This window comes from Elephantulus edwardii, unplaced genomic scaffold (assembly GCF_000299155.1).
Source record: "Elephantulus edwardii isolate Elephantulus edwardi_28Jun2011 unplaced genomic scaffold, EleEdw1.0 scaffold00133, whole genome shotgun sequence".
Taxonomy (NCBI): domain Eukaryota; kingdom Metazoa; phylum Chordata; class Mammalia; order Macroscelidea; family Macroscelididae; genus Elephantulus; species Elephantulus edwardii.
In genome coordinates this window covers 6,452,853-6,469,093 of record NW_006399883.1, presented here as the reverse complement: position 1 = coordinate 6,469,093, position 16,241 = coordinate 6,452,853, and the positions used below count along the sequence as shown (strand labels likewise).

Here is a 16,241-nt window from a genome sequence, read left to right as displayed (position 1 = left end):
TGTATTGGAGAGCATACAGACGGCTGAAACCTAGTACAAGAGCTTTGTTTTGATCTTGTTTTTCTGAACAATGTACCTGGGCCTGAGCTTGACATTCTAGAAAAGAAGAGCTTGTTCCCCACTGCGGATCTTTTGTGTCCCATGGAATCACTTCAGCTGGGGAGGTGAAGCTTTAAAAACTGAAGGGCCAGCATGCCCAAGAAGCACTGGCAGAGAAGCCGAAAGCTGATAGCCCAGCGTGCTGGAATAGTCTGTTCAAATGTAATCAAAACAAATTCAAACTCACTGCCATCGAGTCAGTTTTGACTCATAGCCACTCTCCACTGGGTTTCTGAGGCTGTAAATCTTATTGGGAAGTACTACCCAAATTCCTTTCTTGTGGCAGCAGGCGGATTTGAACTATTGGAGAGACATGGCCTTTGGTTAGCAGCCACGGCAATCCACTATGGACTATTCCACCAGAGATCCTTTCCAAGATACTAAGATGTTAAAAACCCAAGTTATTTTATTTTCCCCTGGATTCTTTATTCCATAAGAACATGTACTATTCTTTGTACATATCTGGAGTCTTATTATAAGCATTGCACACTTCGGAGAGAAACATGGAAATTACTCAGAGGGATCAATTTCCTGCAAGATGAAACACTCTCTACTTCTGAGTGTGAACTGTTAGAGGTTATTTACTTTTGTTTTATATGTGTTGGTGAGTGGGAGAGTACAGACAATAATAGAAAAGAAAGTCATCGATATCCTCAGATTCATGATCATTTGTGGACAGTTTGGCCCCACTGCCCCTTATCTCTGATGTCACAAAGTCCCTGAGTTAGCCAGGTTCCCCCTGGGCCTCCCACACTACCTGACGTAGGAGATGTAGGACATCCACTGCAGATATGTGGGGATGGTGTCAAAGCTGACAAAGAATCCTGAGAAGAGAAGGACGGGAATGGCGGTCACCGGGCCCACGAAGGTCGCCACCTGGAGGTGCAGTGAGGAACAGAAGAACTCACTCGGAGGGGAAGACAGGAAGCCTCATCCAGACTTCCCCAACCTGCCCCTGGAGGTCATTTCCCAGACAGCTCATGACCAGTTGGATAAGAAGCCTCTTTAAGGCCTAAGGTCTTAAGAATGGGTACATACTAGCACCAAGAAGGCATCTGAAAACATATACGTGCACTGCGTAAGGAGCAGGTGGCCTGGTCCGTGCACACATTGCATTTCTATTCCTAACAGGTCAGGAAAAAGCCAAATCCATTGCCTTCTAGCCAGTTCTGAATCATGGCAACTCTCTGTTGGGTTTCTGAGGCTGTAAATCTTTATGGGACAGACTGCTTCATGAGAGCTACTGACAGACTCAAGCCACCACATTTTCAGCTAACAGACCCATACAAAACCACTATACCACCAGAGACCTTTGATGGATAGAGAAGGTTGAAAAATAAAAAATATACTTAAAAAGTGAACTTCCACTGACAAGCACGGGCAGGGCATCTTCTGGGAATGGTAATTAGGCACACTTAATTAAGTGCAGGGGACAGTGGCTCCCTGAGGAGCTGACAATTACGGGCGTCATCATATCTGCCCGTCCTCCCCACACATGGAGGCAGAGAGGTACAACTGCCCACTCAGTTGTGACACCCACTCTGAGGTCCCCAAGGTGACTCCATGAGACCCAGGTTAGCGGATGGGAGAGCCCTCAGACATTGTCTCTACCAGGCTGACCACTATTCCCAGAGACCACGAGGATGGACATGCCTCAATTGCAGGACTTCACAGCATTGTCTTCAGCTTCCAAGCAATAGGACTCAACACACAGTAGGCTCTCAGTCAATATTTCCAGGATAAATGGATTAAACTTGAGCTCAGAGTCTGTGAACAGAGCCCCTCCTGTGTGTCATCATCACCAGAGAGCGAGCTTGGGGTAAACGGACAGTTTCACCCCAACAACTCCCTCCTTTAAAGTGGAACAAAAATCTGCTGAGATGTGTGTGTGTGTGATTATGACCATGTGTGGATGTGTAGTGTATATGAATGCATGTGTGTGTATAACTGTGCCACTGTGTCCACGTGTGTGTTTTATGTGTATGTGAATGTGAGTGCACATGGGAGTGTGCAAAATGTGTACATGAGCCCGTGTGAGTGTGTGTAGCTGTGTGGTTTGACTTGTGCGAGGGTGTTTTGTGGAAGGATGTGGGTGTATGTGTATGAATGAGCATGTGGCTTGTGTTTGTATGTGTGTGTGGTTTATGGGTATGCGCACTCGTTATCAGAGCATCACAGAAGCTGCTGTGAGTAGACACGAAGCCCCACGGGGGGCTGCTGTGTGTCTCCCTGGCCTCCCCAGAGCCTCAGGGCTCACTCTTTGGAGGGTGTCATTGAGCAGGTGAGGCAGAGTGGGATCTCAGTGGATGCGGGGTTGCTCTTCCGATGTCCCAGGCATGCCGGAATGCAGGAGCAGACAACAAAGGGCTGTGGACATGAGGCACCTCTCAGTGGGCATTTCTGAGCTGGGAGAGCATGTGGCTGAGCTATGTCAGCATATGGCAAGTGTGGTTTGCTTTGCTCACAGAGGGGACTGTGTCCTGTGGTCCGTGGGGCATCCCCAGGGTGGATCTGTGGAGAAGGGACAGGAAACCCTGCAGAGAAATACCTGCACAGTTTGGGCAGCAGTCAATTGTGAAATGCCTGGTGTGTGCTGGGCAACGTGCTGATTGATGGTAACAGGGCTAAATAAGAGAAGTAGCCTGTCTCTAAGATGGAAACCGAGCAACTTTCAACCACATGGAGAGTTTTAAGGTAGAGACGTTGGCAGGGGGTTCAAGTAGGGCACTCGGACACAGCCCAGGGTCTAGAGGAGAATCTGTATAGTGAGACCTCATCAGGGCAGGAGGGAAACCTCACACCATCTGGTCTGCTAAGACCAGCACAGGCCACTCAGGAAAACAGCTTCCTACTTTGCCTTGAGATGCTGCTTAATATCTGACTCCTGACCAAGGTGCATGCAGGCCCTCCACTGGGCAAAGCATTTAGGCACCTCTGTAAGGCAGGCCCCAGTGGGAGTGATGGAGGGAGGCGCGACGAGCATCATTTCCCAGATGCTGGGGGTCTGAGCACCTGGAGTGCAGTGTTGTGTTTAGTCCTCAAAACAACTCCCAAACCAAACCTGTTGCTGTCAAGTCAATTCCGGTTCATCATCACTGCATGTGAACTCTTCTATGGAAAAGATTTTTTTGTTTTTTAGTTTGTTTTTTGGCTGTAATCTTTATGCAGGCAGATAGCCTGGACTTTCTTCCACAGCACTGCCGAGCGAGTCTAAACTTCCAATCTTTAGGCTTGTATTACAGGGCAAACATGATTGCTATCATGGCAGTGCCCATTTGCAGCTGGAAGCTGATGCTCATTTTCACTCCTGAGAGCGCTTTGGAGCACATTTCTACTCATGCAGGTGCCATGAGTCTGAGCCAACTTCAAAGGCACTTGCATCTTTGCATGCCAGTTCATGTCTGCTTCCTGTGGGAACTGACTCAGAAAGACAGGCTGGGCAGTTTAGTGCCGAAAGCAGAGGAGGGATTCAGGAAGGAGAGGGTGGACCTTTGACCGATACCTGTAGGGAAGTGGATGCAGCCCCGATGAGCAGGCCCAGTGACTGGGCCACGAGTGAGGTCATGGTGCCGAGGGCCGCGAACAGGACAAAGCGCACAGCGTCGCACGGCTGCGAGGTCATCCAGTACACGATGCTGCAGTAGGCCACTGGGAACATGATCTGGGGACACAGAGCGTGTCACTTCAGCACTCAGCCTGACTCATGGCAGGCAAGCCTTAGCTTCTGGACAGCATGTGTTCCTCCACCCCCATCGTGGCTCCAGTGAAGGTCCAGCACTGGAAAAGCCCTGCTGCCCTGATGCATTCCTCAGCAGACCCCTCTCATGGGAACCAGGCTTCCCCCACCCTGCTCTGTAGGGCACAACCCAGGGCTCGAAAGCCCTCATCAAGTGATAGCCTCCTTTACTCCCTACCTGGAAAGGGACATCAGCCATGGTCTTGGCCAGGTAGTAAGCCTTCAGGCTGTACCAGTAATTTAGGTGCTCCCGAAGAAATACTCCCATCTCAAGAGGAACTGGAAGAAGGGGGAAGAAAGAATTTTTAAAAAGAGGTCAAGTAGTCAGATACAATGTGTAATTAAGAAGCAGTTTGGGGCTGAGCTTCTCCTAACCCCATTCTGGCCTCTGTCAAAAGCCTATAATGCTTGAAGCTCTTAAGAGTTGGAACAAAGACAGACAGTATGACCAGCCTGGGAAGGAGATCTGGTAGAAAATAATTTCACTTAGCAGCCTGCTAATGTTGGAAGTTTAAACCCACTAGCTGTTCCCTGGGAGAAGACCCAGTGCTCTGTTCCTGTAAAGATTTCACCTTCTAAAAAGGTGCAGAATTTTTCTACTCTATTCTACAGGGTGGCTATGAGCTAGAATTAACTCAGTAGTAACAAATTTTGATGATGGTACAATGGTTAAGTGCTTTGCTTTTAACCCAAAAGTTCAGAAGTTCAAACCCATCAGTGACACTGCAGAAGACTTGTAATCTGGTCCCTTAAAGATTGTTTTTGTTATGTGTGATTGTCCATTTTTCTCCTGCAGAGCAACCCGTGCGTTTGAATCACACAGGTATGGCTGGCTCACTTTGTGAGCGAGTAAAATCCTTATAGATAGTTGTCCATGTGATTTTAATATGCTCCCAAAGGAGGCTTCCTGTGGTCACTTGGAGCTAATAATAGAGAAAGCTATAACAGAGCCCCAATATGAACACCACCCTGTTACTACACCATCTGTCTAAATTGTCCTAAAATGACTTTCCAAGGCCAGCCTGGGAGGTTTTGTCCATGCTGTGACAAGTTCAAGAGAGGCAAATTCAATAAGAATGAAGTCAGCAGTGAATGCCTGGATTAATCACTAACATAACGCCCAGTGTTCACATAGATGTTCTTCCCTCAATGGCTCCTTACTCAGGTTGGTGGTGTTATGTGCCTGTCAGTCACTTCTGATTTATACCTGTCCTATAGACCAGAGAACTGTCCTGTGGTTTTTCTGGGCTGTCATCTTTAAGAGGGGAGCTCTGATGGCTTATGGGTAAGGAGATGGTTGTGCTACCATCTAAAAGCATGTGATTCAAACGCACGGGTTGCTCTGCAGGAGAAAGATAGACAATCTCCTCCTGTGAAGTTTATGGCTTCTGAAAACCTGCTGGAGGGTCAGCTGTGAGTTGGTTCCAACTCAATCAGGAAGCACAGCTAATGAAGAAGAGGACCGGCGGTCATCACTCACATGTGAGAACAGTGGGCATGAGGGCAGCGAACATGAGGAACAGCATGGAGAAGAAGAGGAAGCCAGAATTGCTGAGGACTTTCTTGGCTTCGTTTCCAATCCCTAAATAGAGCAGGCCAATGAGAAGGCCAATTCCAATGTGTGAGGTGATCCGCAGGTGCGTGAGGACCTGGGGGCAAACAGTGCACGTGGAAGTTAAGGCTGGGGGTCCACAACATGCCGTCATAAGCACCGGAACCTGAGTTCTGTAATAACAGGTCTCTTGCTTCATTTGTCCTTCCCCCCTCCAGGAAAACATCCCCCAAACCATTCCAAGCACATGCAAGGACAGACACACACACACATACACACACACACACACGCAAATGTGCACAACACACAGCAGAATCTGTTGCTGTTAAAACAGAAGTAATTATTACACTTTGCAAAATCATTCACAAAAGTGACAAATCAACAATGACTGTCTACTTTCTGAGAAGTAAAAGGCTGGTGGAAAGGGATGCAGAGTATGGAGAGACCAGAGGCCCACACTCGAGGTGCTCAAACCCTTCTAGGCTGGCTCTGAGATTGCCCACTTTAAACAAGTTTAATAAACTTTTATTACGGTTTCCCATTATCAATTTTTTATCGCCTTCTTTCCTGTAAGGGGTTCTACAGCCTGTCCTCGGTCACCTGACCCGTAGATCTCTACTGAAGAATATGCTCCCCGACTGCCCTGGTGTCAGGAATGACCGGATGGCTTGTGTAGGGCAGTGGAACATGAACACAAGGACAGCCTTTGAGAAGAAGCCTTCAGGCTGCCACTCAGTTAATCTTATGCACTTTCCCTTTGCCATGAGAAAGGCATGTTTCAGAAAGGTGGCATTCCTTTGTTCTGGTCTTGGAATGAGAAGACACAACCCTCCTACAGCCTCCAACATGATACATGAACAAGACAGAAACAGGGCCTGTTGTTAATCCTAAAGTGTTGGCTTTATTTGTTACTGAATCATGACAGAGCGAGAACTGACTAATACAAATGGAAGAAAGCCAATCCAATAGTTTGGTCAGGATCTGAAGCTCTCTTACCGAGTCCCTCATGATGCTGAGGAAGGTCCTTTTGAAGAGTATGCAGAACTGGGTGAGGCAGCTGGCTGAGAAGCTGTGGCAGCCTTCCATGGACGTGGAATCCTAAGGACACAGGCAAGAAGAGAGATTAGGTGAAACCCCAGGTCCACTGCATCTTCGCTAAGAAAAGTCATGCAGCTAGGAGCACAGTGCAGCATGCAGCTCTCCCAATGGGGGAGGGGGGTAAGGGATTTGCATTACCTTTCTCAACCCCTTTAATCGTTTTGCCTGCTTTACCTCTTCAGAGGGCCGGTGCCAAAGAAAGGGGTTCACCTCGGCATCACCCCCAAGGTCTCTCTTGTAGTCGGAGTCGCACATGCCCTCCCGCACAGCTCTCACCAGGCGGCTGTTCTGATCACCGTACTCGCCCGACGCTACCTCCATGACTGCAAAGAACGCAGATGCGGGTCAGTCCCGGGGTCCTGGCAAGGTGGGTGCACTGATAGTGCTAATGTGCATGGTGGGCCACTTTCATTTTACAACCAACAAAAACCCTCACATTGGTCTTGACTCACGGTGACCCATGTTTGTCTAGTGGAACTGTGTTCTAAACCCTGTTTAGTGACTGACTTTTGGGGAAGCAAGACCGACCGCTAGGTCTTTCATTTGAAGCACCTCTTGGATGAACTCGAACCTCCATTTTTCTGGTTAGCAGCCAAATAAGAGCACATGAACCATTTTCTCTACCCGGGGACCCTGCATTTGCAGCTATAGTCATTATACCAGGAGAAGAGAGACGAACGTGAATCACTTAGGATTGTACAGACGTGGCATGATGAGGAGAGAGATGCCCCACCATGGATCAACCAATGTTAGACTCTAAACCCATAGCGAGGCCACTGTCTGCACTGGGAAGCAGGAAATGCACAAGCGTACAATGCCGTGAAGCCAGAGGTTTGAGGAGCAATCTGTGCGTGTCTTCACCCATCTAATGTTTCTGACCTATCAGGCAGGCACTGTGAAAACTGATTTAAGAGATGAAATCCAAAGCAAAGTGTCTCTAAGAGTTATAATAAAAATTTCAGAAACTAGTATAAGTTGATAATCCATTTAGCTCTGAACAAACTGAGAAACAAAACAGAAGGGAGGGACTCAGAGGTCAAATGTCACCCTATCACTAATCAAGGTAAGCTAGAAGGGCGTGGGCCAGGCGCTGAGCAGCTCTACCAGGTACAAAGCAGACTTCCTGTCCCTGAAAACTGGACAATGATTAAGAATGGCAGATTAATCTATGCCTTTGAGTTGTGGTGTAGGAGAAGAGTACTGATTATTCCATGGTCTGTCATGGAGAAAGTGAAAACAGCGCTCCTAGGAAGCAAGGATGGCGAAATTTTGCCTCATATACTTTGGGCATGTTGTTAGGAGTCCTTGGAGAAGAACATCATGTTTGCAATGGTGGAAAGTCAGCATAAGAGAGGAAGACAGGATAGATTGATACAGTGACTGTAGCAAGGGGCTCAAGTGTGTCAGAGATGAAGAAGATGTCACAAGATAGAGCAGGTTTCAAATCTGTTGTTCATAGGGTTACTATGAGTGAGACTTGCCTCAATGGCATGTAACAACAACAAATCCCGCTGAGGAGTTCCACAGTAAGCAACTCTGCAGGAGGCAGAGCCCGGGCCAGGATGGAGGATTGCAACACAGCACCCTTATGTGGACAGACACAGTCTTGCTTCAGAGAGCTCTGCGAAGTAAGTGCTTGCTCTTCTCACTCCCCACCTCCATGTGTACTTCATGCTCTGTCTGCACAGTTTCACATGGTGGGCTCCCAGAGGCAGTGGAAAACTCCTACTCTATGCAGACAGCTGGCTCTCAAGAGCAAGAAGGGTGGTGCTGAACTGTGAGTGAACAATTTTTCCTTTCCAAATCAGTCAAGTGAGTCATTTTCCTATGCCTTAGCCTTTGGGCCCCAGTATAATGAGGCAGGAGAGGCCAGCCAATGTCTTATTCAGGAATGGAAGGTATGCTCTGCCTCTTTGAACAGCATATAGATATGTATATCCATATACATATGTATATATGTGCCAACTTCACTGTCTCCAACACATCTACCCCCATTACTCCAGTCACTGAATCAATCCACCTTGTAGAGAGTCTTCCTCTCCTGCACTGTCCCTCCACCCTCCCAAGCATGACGTCCCTTTCCAAGGACTGGTCCTTCCTTGCAATATGTCCAAAGTATGTCAGACAAATCTTCAGAATCCTTGCCTCCAAGGAGCAGCCTGGTTTCACCCTCTCCAAGATGAACCCATTCGTTTTCTTAGCAGTCCATGGTATATTCACTACTCTTCTCCAACATCACAGCTCAAAGGCATCAATTCTCCTTCTATCATCCCTAGTCATTGTCCAACTCTCTGATGCATAACAAGTGATTGCAAATACCATGGCCTGTATCAGGCGGACCTTAGTCTCCAAAGAGACACCATTGCTCTTGAGTACTTTAGAGAGATCCCTAACAGCAGACTTTCCCATCGCAATACGTTTTTTATTTCCTGGCTGCTGGTACCAAGAGTGTTGACTGTGGAGCTGAGCAAACTGAAGCTGTGAACAATTTCAATCTCTTCGCCATCCATCCTGACGCTGCCAATTGGTCGAGTGGTGAGAATCTTTGTCTTCTTGACATTGAGACTCGATAAGTTCCAAATTTACAGTACACCACCACCACCATCATCATCATCATCATCATCAAAGATGTTGTTTCATACCATAGAATTGCATATCTTTTTCTAATAATAATAACAACAACAACAATAATATACATATTGCTTTGTACCATTGAGTTGCATACCTCTATCTTTCTCTGTATATTTAATATATGCAATCCCAAAGTCACGTGGTTTGAATCCACCAGCTGTTCCACAGAAGAAAGATGGGCAATCTCCTCCTGTGTGACTTACAGTCTGATTTACAGCCTCTGAAAACCTGTCAGAGGGCCAGCTGTAGGTTGATTCCGACTCAGTGGTACACAGCTACCATTGAGTCAGAACCGACCCATAGCCTGGCCCTCTGAAGCAGGAGTGGCATCCACTTCCTACACAATTTGCCTCCGGGCACTCTATGAACTTTGAGAAATGATAGTTAAAGAAAGGCTTCGGGTCTTTTGTTCTTACGGTCGCTATAAGTTATGCTTGACTTGACGGCAATCAACAACAACATCACACACACACACACACACACACACACACACACACACAATTGAGATGATGTAGTCTGCAGGGAGTTGCACTATTAACCCAAAGGAGTTAAAGTGTTTGGAGACGTAGTAAATGTGAGAAAGAAGTCAGGAGAAACACCAAGGGCTCCTGCACAGAGAGCTGGGCAAAGAAGGATGCTATTAACTGAGGATGAGATTGATGGTTCAGTGGTGGAATTCTTGCCCCCCGTGTGAAAGACCTGGCTGGACTCGACTTCCAAGCAAATCACTTCAGGCACAGCCACCATTGATCGATCTGTCATTGGAAGCTTGTATGTTGCTATGACAATGAACAGATCTCCTCAAGCACTTCCAGACTGAGATGGAGTTGAAAGAAAAATGTGGCAATCTCTTTCTAAAATTTAGCCAATAAAACCACTAAAAACTAGAATGGCCCAGTCAACAACAAATGAGTAGGATGGTACAGGACTGGGCAGTATTTGGTTCTGTTGTGCATTGGGCAGCCTTGAGTTGGGGACCAACCCAATGCTACTAACTCCAGTAACTGAGATGAGGAACATAGAAGAAGCAGCAGTAGGGGTGATGGGAGGAGAGAGTGGATTTGGTTCTGGAGATTCTGATTTGAGGAGACTGTAGACTGTGTTGATAGGTGTTCTGGGGAGCGTGAAGATAAGCAGAGGGGTATACAAGGGACAGAGATGTGGTTTCACAGTGATGTCTGATGACAGAATGAATGCCCTGGAGGGTGTGGACCAGGAAGAGAAGAAACTAGAGAGAGTGCCCTTGGCCACAGGATGGCCTTGAGGATTTGTGCTGTAAATTATGGTGAACCTGATGGAAGCAGTGAAGTCCCTGGATGGTGCAAACAGCATGCCTGGCTAATAACTGAAAGTTGGTGAGTCAAATCCACTCAAAGGGAGCGTGCAAGATAGGACCAGTAATCTGTTTAAAAAAAATCAGCCAATGAAAACGCTGTGTTGCACACACACAGGCCTTACTGACACATCTGGGGTCACCAGGAGTTGGAGTGGAAGCCACAGCAGTTGGTTTTAGGGCCGGGAAGCCAGCAGGGATTTCCAGGTACTGAGGTCACCTCCCTGGGGTCTCTCCTTCAGGAGATGGGAGCTCAGACCTCTAACCTAGTGACCCTCAGAATCACTTTTGTTGTTGTTGTTGTCTGACAAAATTTGAATCATCATTTTCATGTCTCTGTTAATACAAAAACTTCTGTGTTTTAAGTAAAGCAGAAGTTAATGTTTTCTTTCTTTCTTTTTTTTTTTTAATAGCTTTTGTCAACCTGGAGCTTAATGAAGAAACAGGCTCAGAGTATCAATCCCAATACATCACATACCTGAGGAACCCTAGTGGAACAGCGGCTAAAGCACTCGCCTGCTAACAGAAAGGGTTGGCCATTCAGTCCTACCAGCTGCTTCGTGGAGAAACACGTGGCAGTCTGCTTCCAGGGAAGTTCAGCCTTGGAAACACTACGGGGCAGTTCTATTTGTCCCACTGGGTCACTGGGAGGTGGAACTGACCCGTTAACAAGGGGTTTTGGTAACCTGTAGCACCTTTGTTATGCTTCCCAGATTTTTATTTTTCTGGAGGAATGGAATCTACTTTTCCCATGCTTGGAAGTTTCACCATAGAGCGGCTCTCGAGTGCTCTGTGGGATAGTGCAGTACTTAATGTGCCTGTGCCGGGACACGAGGAGAACCATGTAGAGTGGAAAGAAGCCATAACCTTCTCCTGGCAGCTGGTCAAGGTTCTGCTTACCAAAATCTGCTGGGTTGTGGTAGGTCGGGCAGTTCAGGCCTAGATCCCTCAGGTAAGGGACAAGATTGGAGACTTTCCCCCGATAAACACACTGTCCTTGACTCAGGACGTATAGCTGGAACAAAATGAGAAGAAAAAGATCAATCCCTGTCTTTCATCAAGAAACAAGAACATTCAGCTTCAAGCTCTCAATCTCTCAGTCTCTTTCTCTCTTTAGAGCTTTAAGTTACTACTTAATGGCTAAGGGAAATCCACAATAAAGTGGAGAAGATGGAAGCTATGTAGCCAGGGCCCATGTTATGACATTGTTTTCTTTTCGTCATTAACACTTGCTACAGAGCCCTGGTGGAAAGCAGTAAAGCACTTGCTGCTCGCTGAAAGGTTGGCGGTTTGAATCCCTCAGCCACTCCACAAAAAAAAAAAAAAAAAAAAAAGATGAGGTGATATTCTCCCACAAAATTACATCCTGAAACACTCTATGTGGGAATTTCTACTCAGTCCTCCAGGGTTGCTAAGAGTCACAATGAACTTAATGGCACACAACAACAGTAATGTTCTCAGAAAAGATTGTGGAACTAAACACATTTTGCCCCCTGGGATTTGTTGTTGTTCATAACACCCAAATTCTAACATTTGTACAATGAAGTCCGTTATCCATCACCTACTCCAAGGAGAAAGAGGGCCAATATCCTCTCAGCAATTTGCAGCCTTTGAAAACCCTCTGGAGGGCCAGCTATAAGTCGGCTCAGACTCAGAGACAATGAGTTTGAGATTGTACAAATACCACAACCTGTCAATTAATTATTTAAAGGAAGCATTTTCTACTGTTTTAGACAAAATAATGTCTCAGCAATATTAGTGGCTTGCCCCAGATTCTAGGGCCGCTGGCCATAAGCAAAGAGAGGACACAGTGCAGTTCTGTCTGCTATCCCAGATACCCCTGCCTGCTTATGAGCTCTCAGTGCAATAAAACACAACAGCAAGACCCTTCGCAAATTACGATAACCCAGGAAAAATAACCCAGCGTAGTGCAGACCCATGATATTTGTCTTCACTTAGGCTAACTAACAAAACAAACAAACAAACCCCCTCCACCACCACCACCACCAACAACAACAACAAAGAACAACAAAATAAGCTAAATTGGCAACCAACAGTGAACACTACAAAAGGCACCTGGGGGAATGGCCTATCACCACACATTAGTCGCTAAAACCTCCTGGGGCACAGCTCTACTCTGGCCCCAGGGGTCACCGGAAGTAGGACTTTGCTAAGTGACATTTTGTTTTTTAATAGCTCAGGGCAGTTGGAATCAGGCCGGCTTACCTGGTCAAACAGTTCGAAGAGCTTGGCACTGGGCTGGTGGATGGTGCAGATGATGGAGCGCCCTCCCTGAGCCAGTCCCTTCATCAGGGAGACCACCTGGAAGCAGGAGGCGCTGTCCAGGCCGCTGCAGGTCAAGGGCACCATGAGAGCCAGTGAGCGACAGGCCCAAGCCCACCGCCCCGGGAACCCTGTGCCTCCAGAGGGCTTGGGAGCAGAGACCGGTGGCTGCACTGGTCCCTCCCCAAGATTCCACTCTGCTTTACTCACTAGTTCATTGCTGGAACTCCCAGCAGGCCCTGTGTATCTGGTACTTTACAAGGGTAAGGGGGAAATACTGTAATCCCTTACTGAAGAGTCCCAGGATGGAAACGATGTGGGACACTCACTTTTAGAATCTGGTAGGGGGTGGACCTCACTGGAGATCTAGCAGTACTAGTACTCACAGCCCCCTTGGTCCCGCACCCCTTAGAAGGCTTTCTCCAGCAGACGTTCTGCTGAGCACAGATAGTGCTGTACAAGGATGCAGAGTTCTAGGGTTCACTGTGGTCTTTCTGTGGAGCTTGGGGTATCCTATCATCTTTCTTCTCTTCCCTCAGTGTCTCCTGCCCCAGTCTGGCTCTGTACTCTTCATTATCTGTGACAGACGAGGTGGCGGGCAGGCCATGGAGGACAGTTCGATGAGTACACCTCCCATGCCAGGGGCACTGAGAATGCTGTTAAGGGCTCCCTGCAGGCACTTGTTCTAAAGTAACTGTGAAGAGCTCTGAGCCACTTACTGTGGGCTGGGCACTGTGCGGGGCCTGAGCTCCAAAGTGAGCCAAACAGGCCCTGCATGCGGTAGACTGAAGACCCTCCCCTCGAGGCCCAAAATCTAACGGAAATTGAAGGGGAAGACAAACAGGCACGAACTAGACAACATGGACACTAGGCAGAGACCGTCAAGGGTGGGTCCTACCCCGGCATGTCTGTCCACCTATCTATCCTGCACTTGCTGCTAGGGATAAGTGAATGGGATACAGTCAGTAACAGCAGAGTCAGGGGGCTCCGGGGAGGTCAGCAAGAGGCTGGGCTTGAGAAGGCACAGAGAACCCAGGAGAGCAAGCCGAGAGCGGAGCCTTCCATTGGGCTTCTCTGGACCTCTAATATTCTGGGAAGCAGTGAGCTTCCAGATACATGTGGATCAGCACTCCCAGGACAATTCTGACCCCTATAACCCTTCTCCAGGATCCCGCAGGCCAGAAGCCCTCACAGCCATTGCACTAATAAGAACACTTTATCTAGGGAGAAATTGCTTCTCCAAACTTCAACACATACACAGAAAGCACCTTGCATGGTTCTCCACATACAAGCCAAGGACGTGATGTCTTTAGAGTAAAAGGGCAGGAGCCAAATGTTGGGCCTCAGCCCCACAATCTCAGAATATAAGCAAAAGAGAGGGGAGCAGTCAAGCACCCACCCACTAGGTAGGAGGTCACATGACAGTCACATGATAGACCCTGCCTAGGAACCACCAAGCTGGAGGCAGCCCCCTCCCCCATGTTCTGCTGCACTGACTCACCTGGTGGGCTCATCGAAGAACATGACAGGCGGGTTGTTGACCAGCTCCAGTGCGATGGCCAGGCGCTTCCGCTGGCCGCCTGAGAGGCTGCCCGTCCGCGTGTTGGCGCAGGGCAGCAGGCCGAGTGCCGTCAGGATCTCCTTGACCTGAAAGGGAATGCAGCCAGGGTTGCCATGTGAACTGTCTGCCCAAATCACCCCAGCCAGAGGAACAAGAATCTCCCCTCCGCTTCTCCAGCTGGAGAAACCCTCACCTTGTCACTTGGATGCGCAGATCAGAGCCCAACCTGGCTGGCCACAACCAGAGGGACGCTCTGCATTCCAAAGTCAAAGGCTGCTATTTGAGGGGCTTTGCACAGAGGCTAAGACAGCGCTGGAGTCAGCCCCATCTGGTTTGAGCCTTTGCTCAGCAAAAGTCAGGCACATTCCCTCAGTACTAAGTCTAGCATCCGCCACAGGAAAGCTCAGTAAACATCTGGTTGTGGTTGTTACTAGTTGCCATGGTCCATTCCAACTCAGGAGCCTCCGTGGATGCAGAGCAGAACTGCTCCGCAGGGTCTTCAAGGCTGTGACATTTTGGGAGAAGATCACCAGGCCTGTCCTGCAACACACCCTGAGAGGGTATGAACCACCAAACTTTTAACTAGTAGCCAAGTGCTTGACAATTTCACCATTCAGGGATCCAGGTATCTGTTCTGGATCACCATTAATGGGGTTCTGAAAATATTGCAGGGTCACTGTTATGATTTGTTGTTATGGACCATTGAGTTACCTGTGACTCATAGCGACTCCACATGTACAACAGCTCTGAGCCCTGTCCTGTCCTGAGCCAGTCTCAGTTACTGTGTCAATCTATCTCATCAGGCTCTTCCTCTCCTGCCTTGTTCCTCCACCCTTCCAATGATTAAATAAGAAAATGAATGCAAAGAGCTCAGCATGATGCTAGCCACACAGCAAGCATTCAGTCCAAGGCAACTGTGAATAATGCTAATACTATTTCAGCCATAGGAAGTGTAAGGAGTGGTGGTTCAGTGGTCGGATTCTCATCTTCCAGGGGAGAGGTTCTACTTCAGTTCCTAATTAATGAGCCTCATGTGCGGCAGCCACCTGCCTGTCAGTGGAAGGAGGGCTTGTCTGCTGCCAGGATACTGGAAAGATTCACCAGAATATAAGACCAAGGTAGAGGAGGAAGAATGACAGCAATCTACTTCTGAGAAAACTAGATGGGTCGGGGTGGGTAGCACTTCATCCATTGTGCCTGGGTAGCAGCCTACTTAGCAGCAACTAACAGCAGCAGCAAGTGGGCAGTAGATGACAGCCCGCCTGCAGACACACACCCTGCAGACACACACCAGCCCTCTCAGGACAGAAGGGAGCCACTGTTGCATTTATAAACAGGAATCTGTGTCCCTGGATGGCAATCACACCTTGAAGCTCATTGGCAAGGATGTCTGATTAAAGTGGTCACCAATGCTGGCTGAGCAGGCTCCTGCCACAGGGAAGCAAGCTGGACATCAAGCTGGAAACAGTGCACAGGGGGCGAGCTGAGCCCTCCTTCCCTGCTGACTAATCCATGAGGGGCTCCGGAATGGAAAGGTCAGCTGACTTCAGTGGGGCTGACTGTAGCAGCATGTTCACAACCCCCAAGCACCTCATTGCAGGCAGGCCAAAGGAAGGCGGGGCTGGGTCAGTGGTCATCCTCTCAGGGGGCATCCTGCCTCCAGCCAGAATTCACACAGCCCTGTCCCCTCTGTTCCTGATAGAGCAGCTCTGTGATGTAGACCCCTAGTGGCCATAGCAGTCAGACCCTCGTCCAGCAGCCTCTCTAGGGAGATGAGGTAATCCAGGAGGAAGAGCTTGCAAAGGAGAAAATTTCCACTCTGGCTTTTGAATTATGTATGCATGGTCAGTACAGAATTCGGCTTTGGTAACAGAAAGGCAGAGGGCAGTGCTGCCTCACAGCCAGGATTCAGGGGGCACCGGGATCACAGTGATTTGGCCAGAGCTTC

General features: G+C 48.3%; 1 protein-coding gene across 2 annotated transcripts in view; it reads right to left on the bottom strand.

Moving 5' to 3' along the window:
* Positions 1 to 16,241, bottom strand: part of ABCG1 (ATP-binding cassette, sub-family G (WHITE), member 1) — a 95,746-nt gene that overhangs the window by 1,212 nt on the left and 78,293 nt on the right. Inside the window, exons 6-14 of one of the 2 annotated variants that reach the window (XM_006893929.1) lie at positions 14,234 to 14,379; positions 12,676 to 12,799; positions 11,350 to 11,464; positions 6,660 to 6,808; positions 6,384 to 6,485; positions 5,316 to 5,484; positions 4,014 to 4,114; positions 3,602 to 3,760; positions 857 to 975 (exon numbers count right to left, since the gene is read on the bottom strand). In XM_006893929.1, the coding sequence (XP_006893991.1) occupies positions 857 to 975; positions 3,602 to 3,760; positions 4,014 to 4,114; positions 5,316 to 5,484; positions 6,384 to 6,485; positions 6,660 to 6,808; positions 11,350 to 11,464; positions 12,676 to 12,799; positions 14,234 to 14,379 (1,184 nt within the window). Of the gene's footprint in view, positions 1 to 856; positions 976 to 3,601; positions 3,761 to 4,013; positions 4,115 to 5,315; positions 5,485 to 6,383; positions 6,486 to 6,623; positions 6,809 to 11,349; positions 11,465 to 12,675; positions 12,800 to 14,233; positions 14,380 to 16,241 lie in introns of both variants that reach the window. The other variant, XM_006893928.1, reaches the window with a different exon arrangement.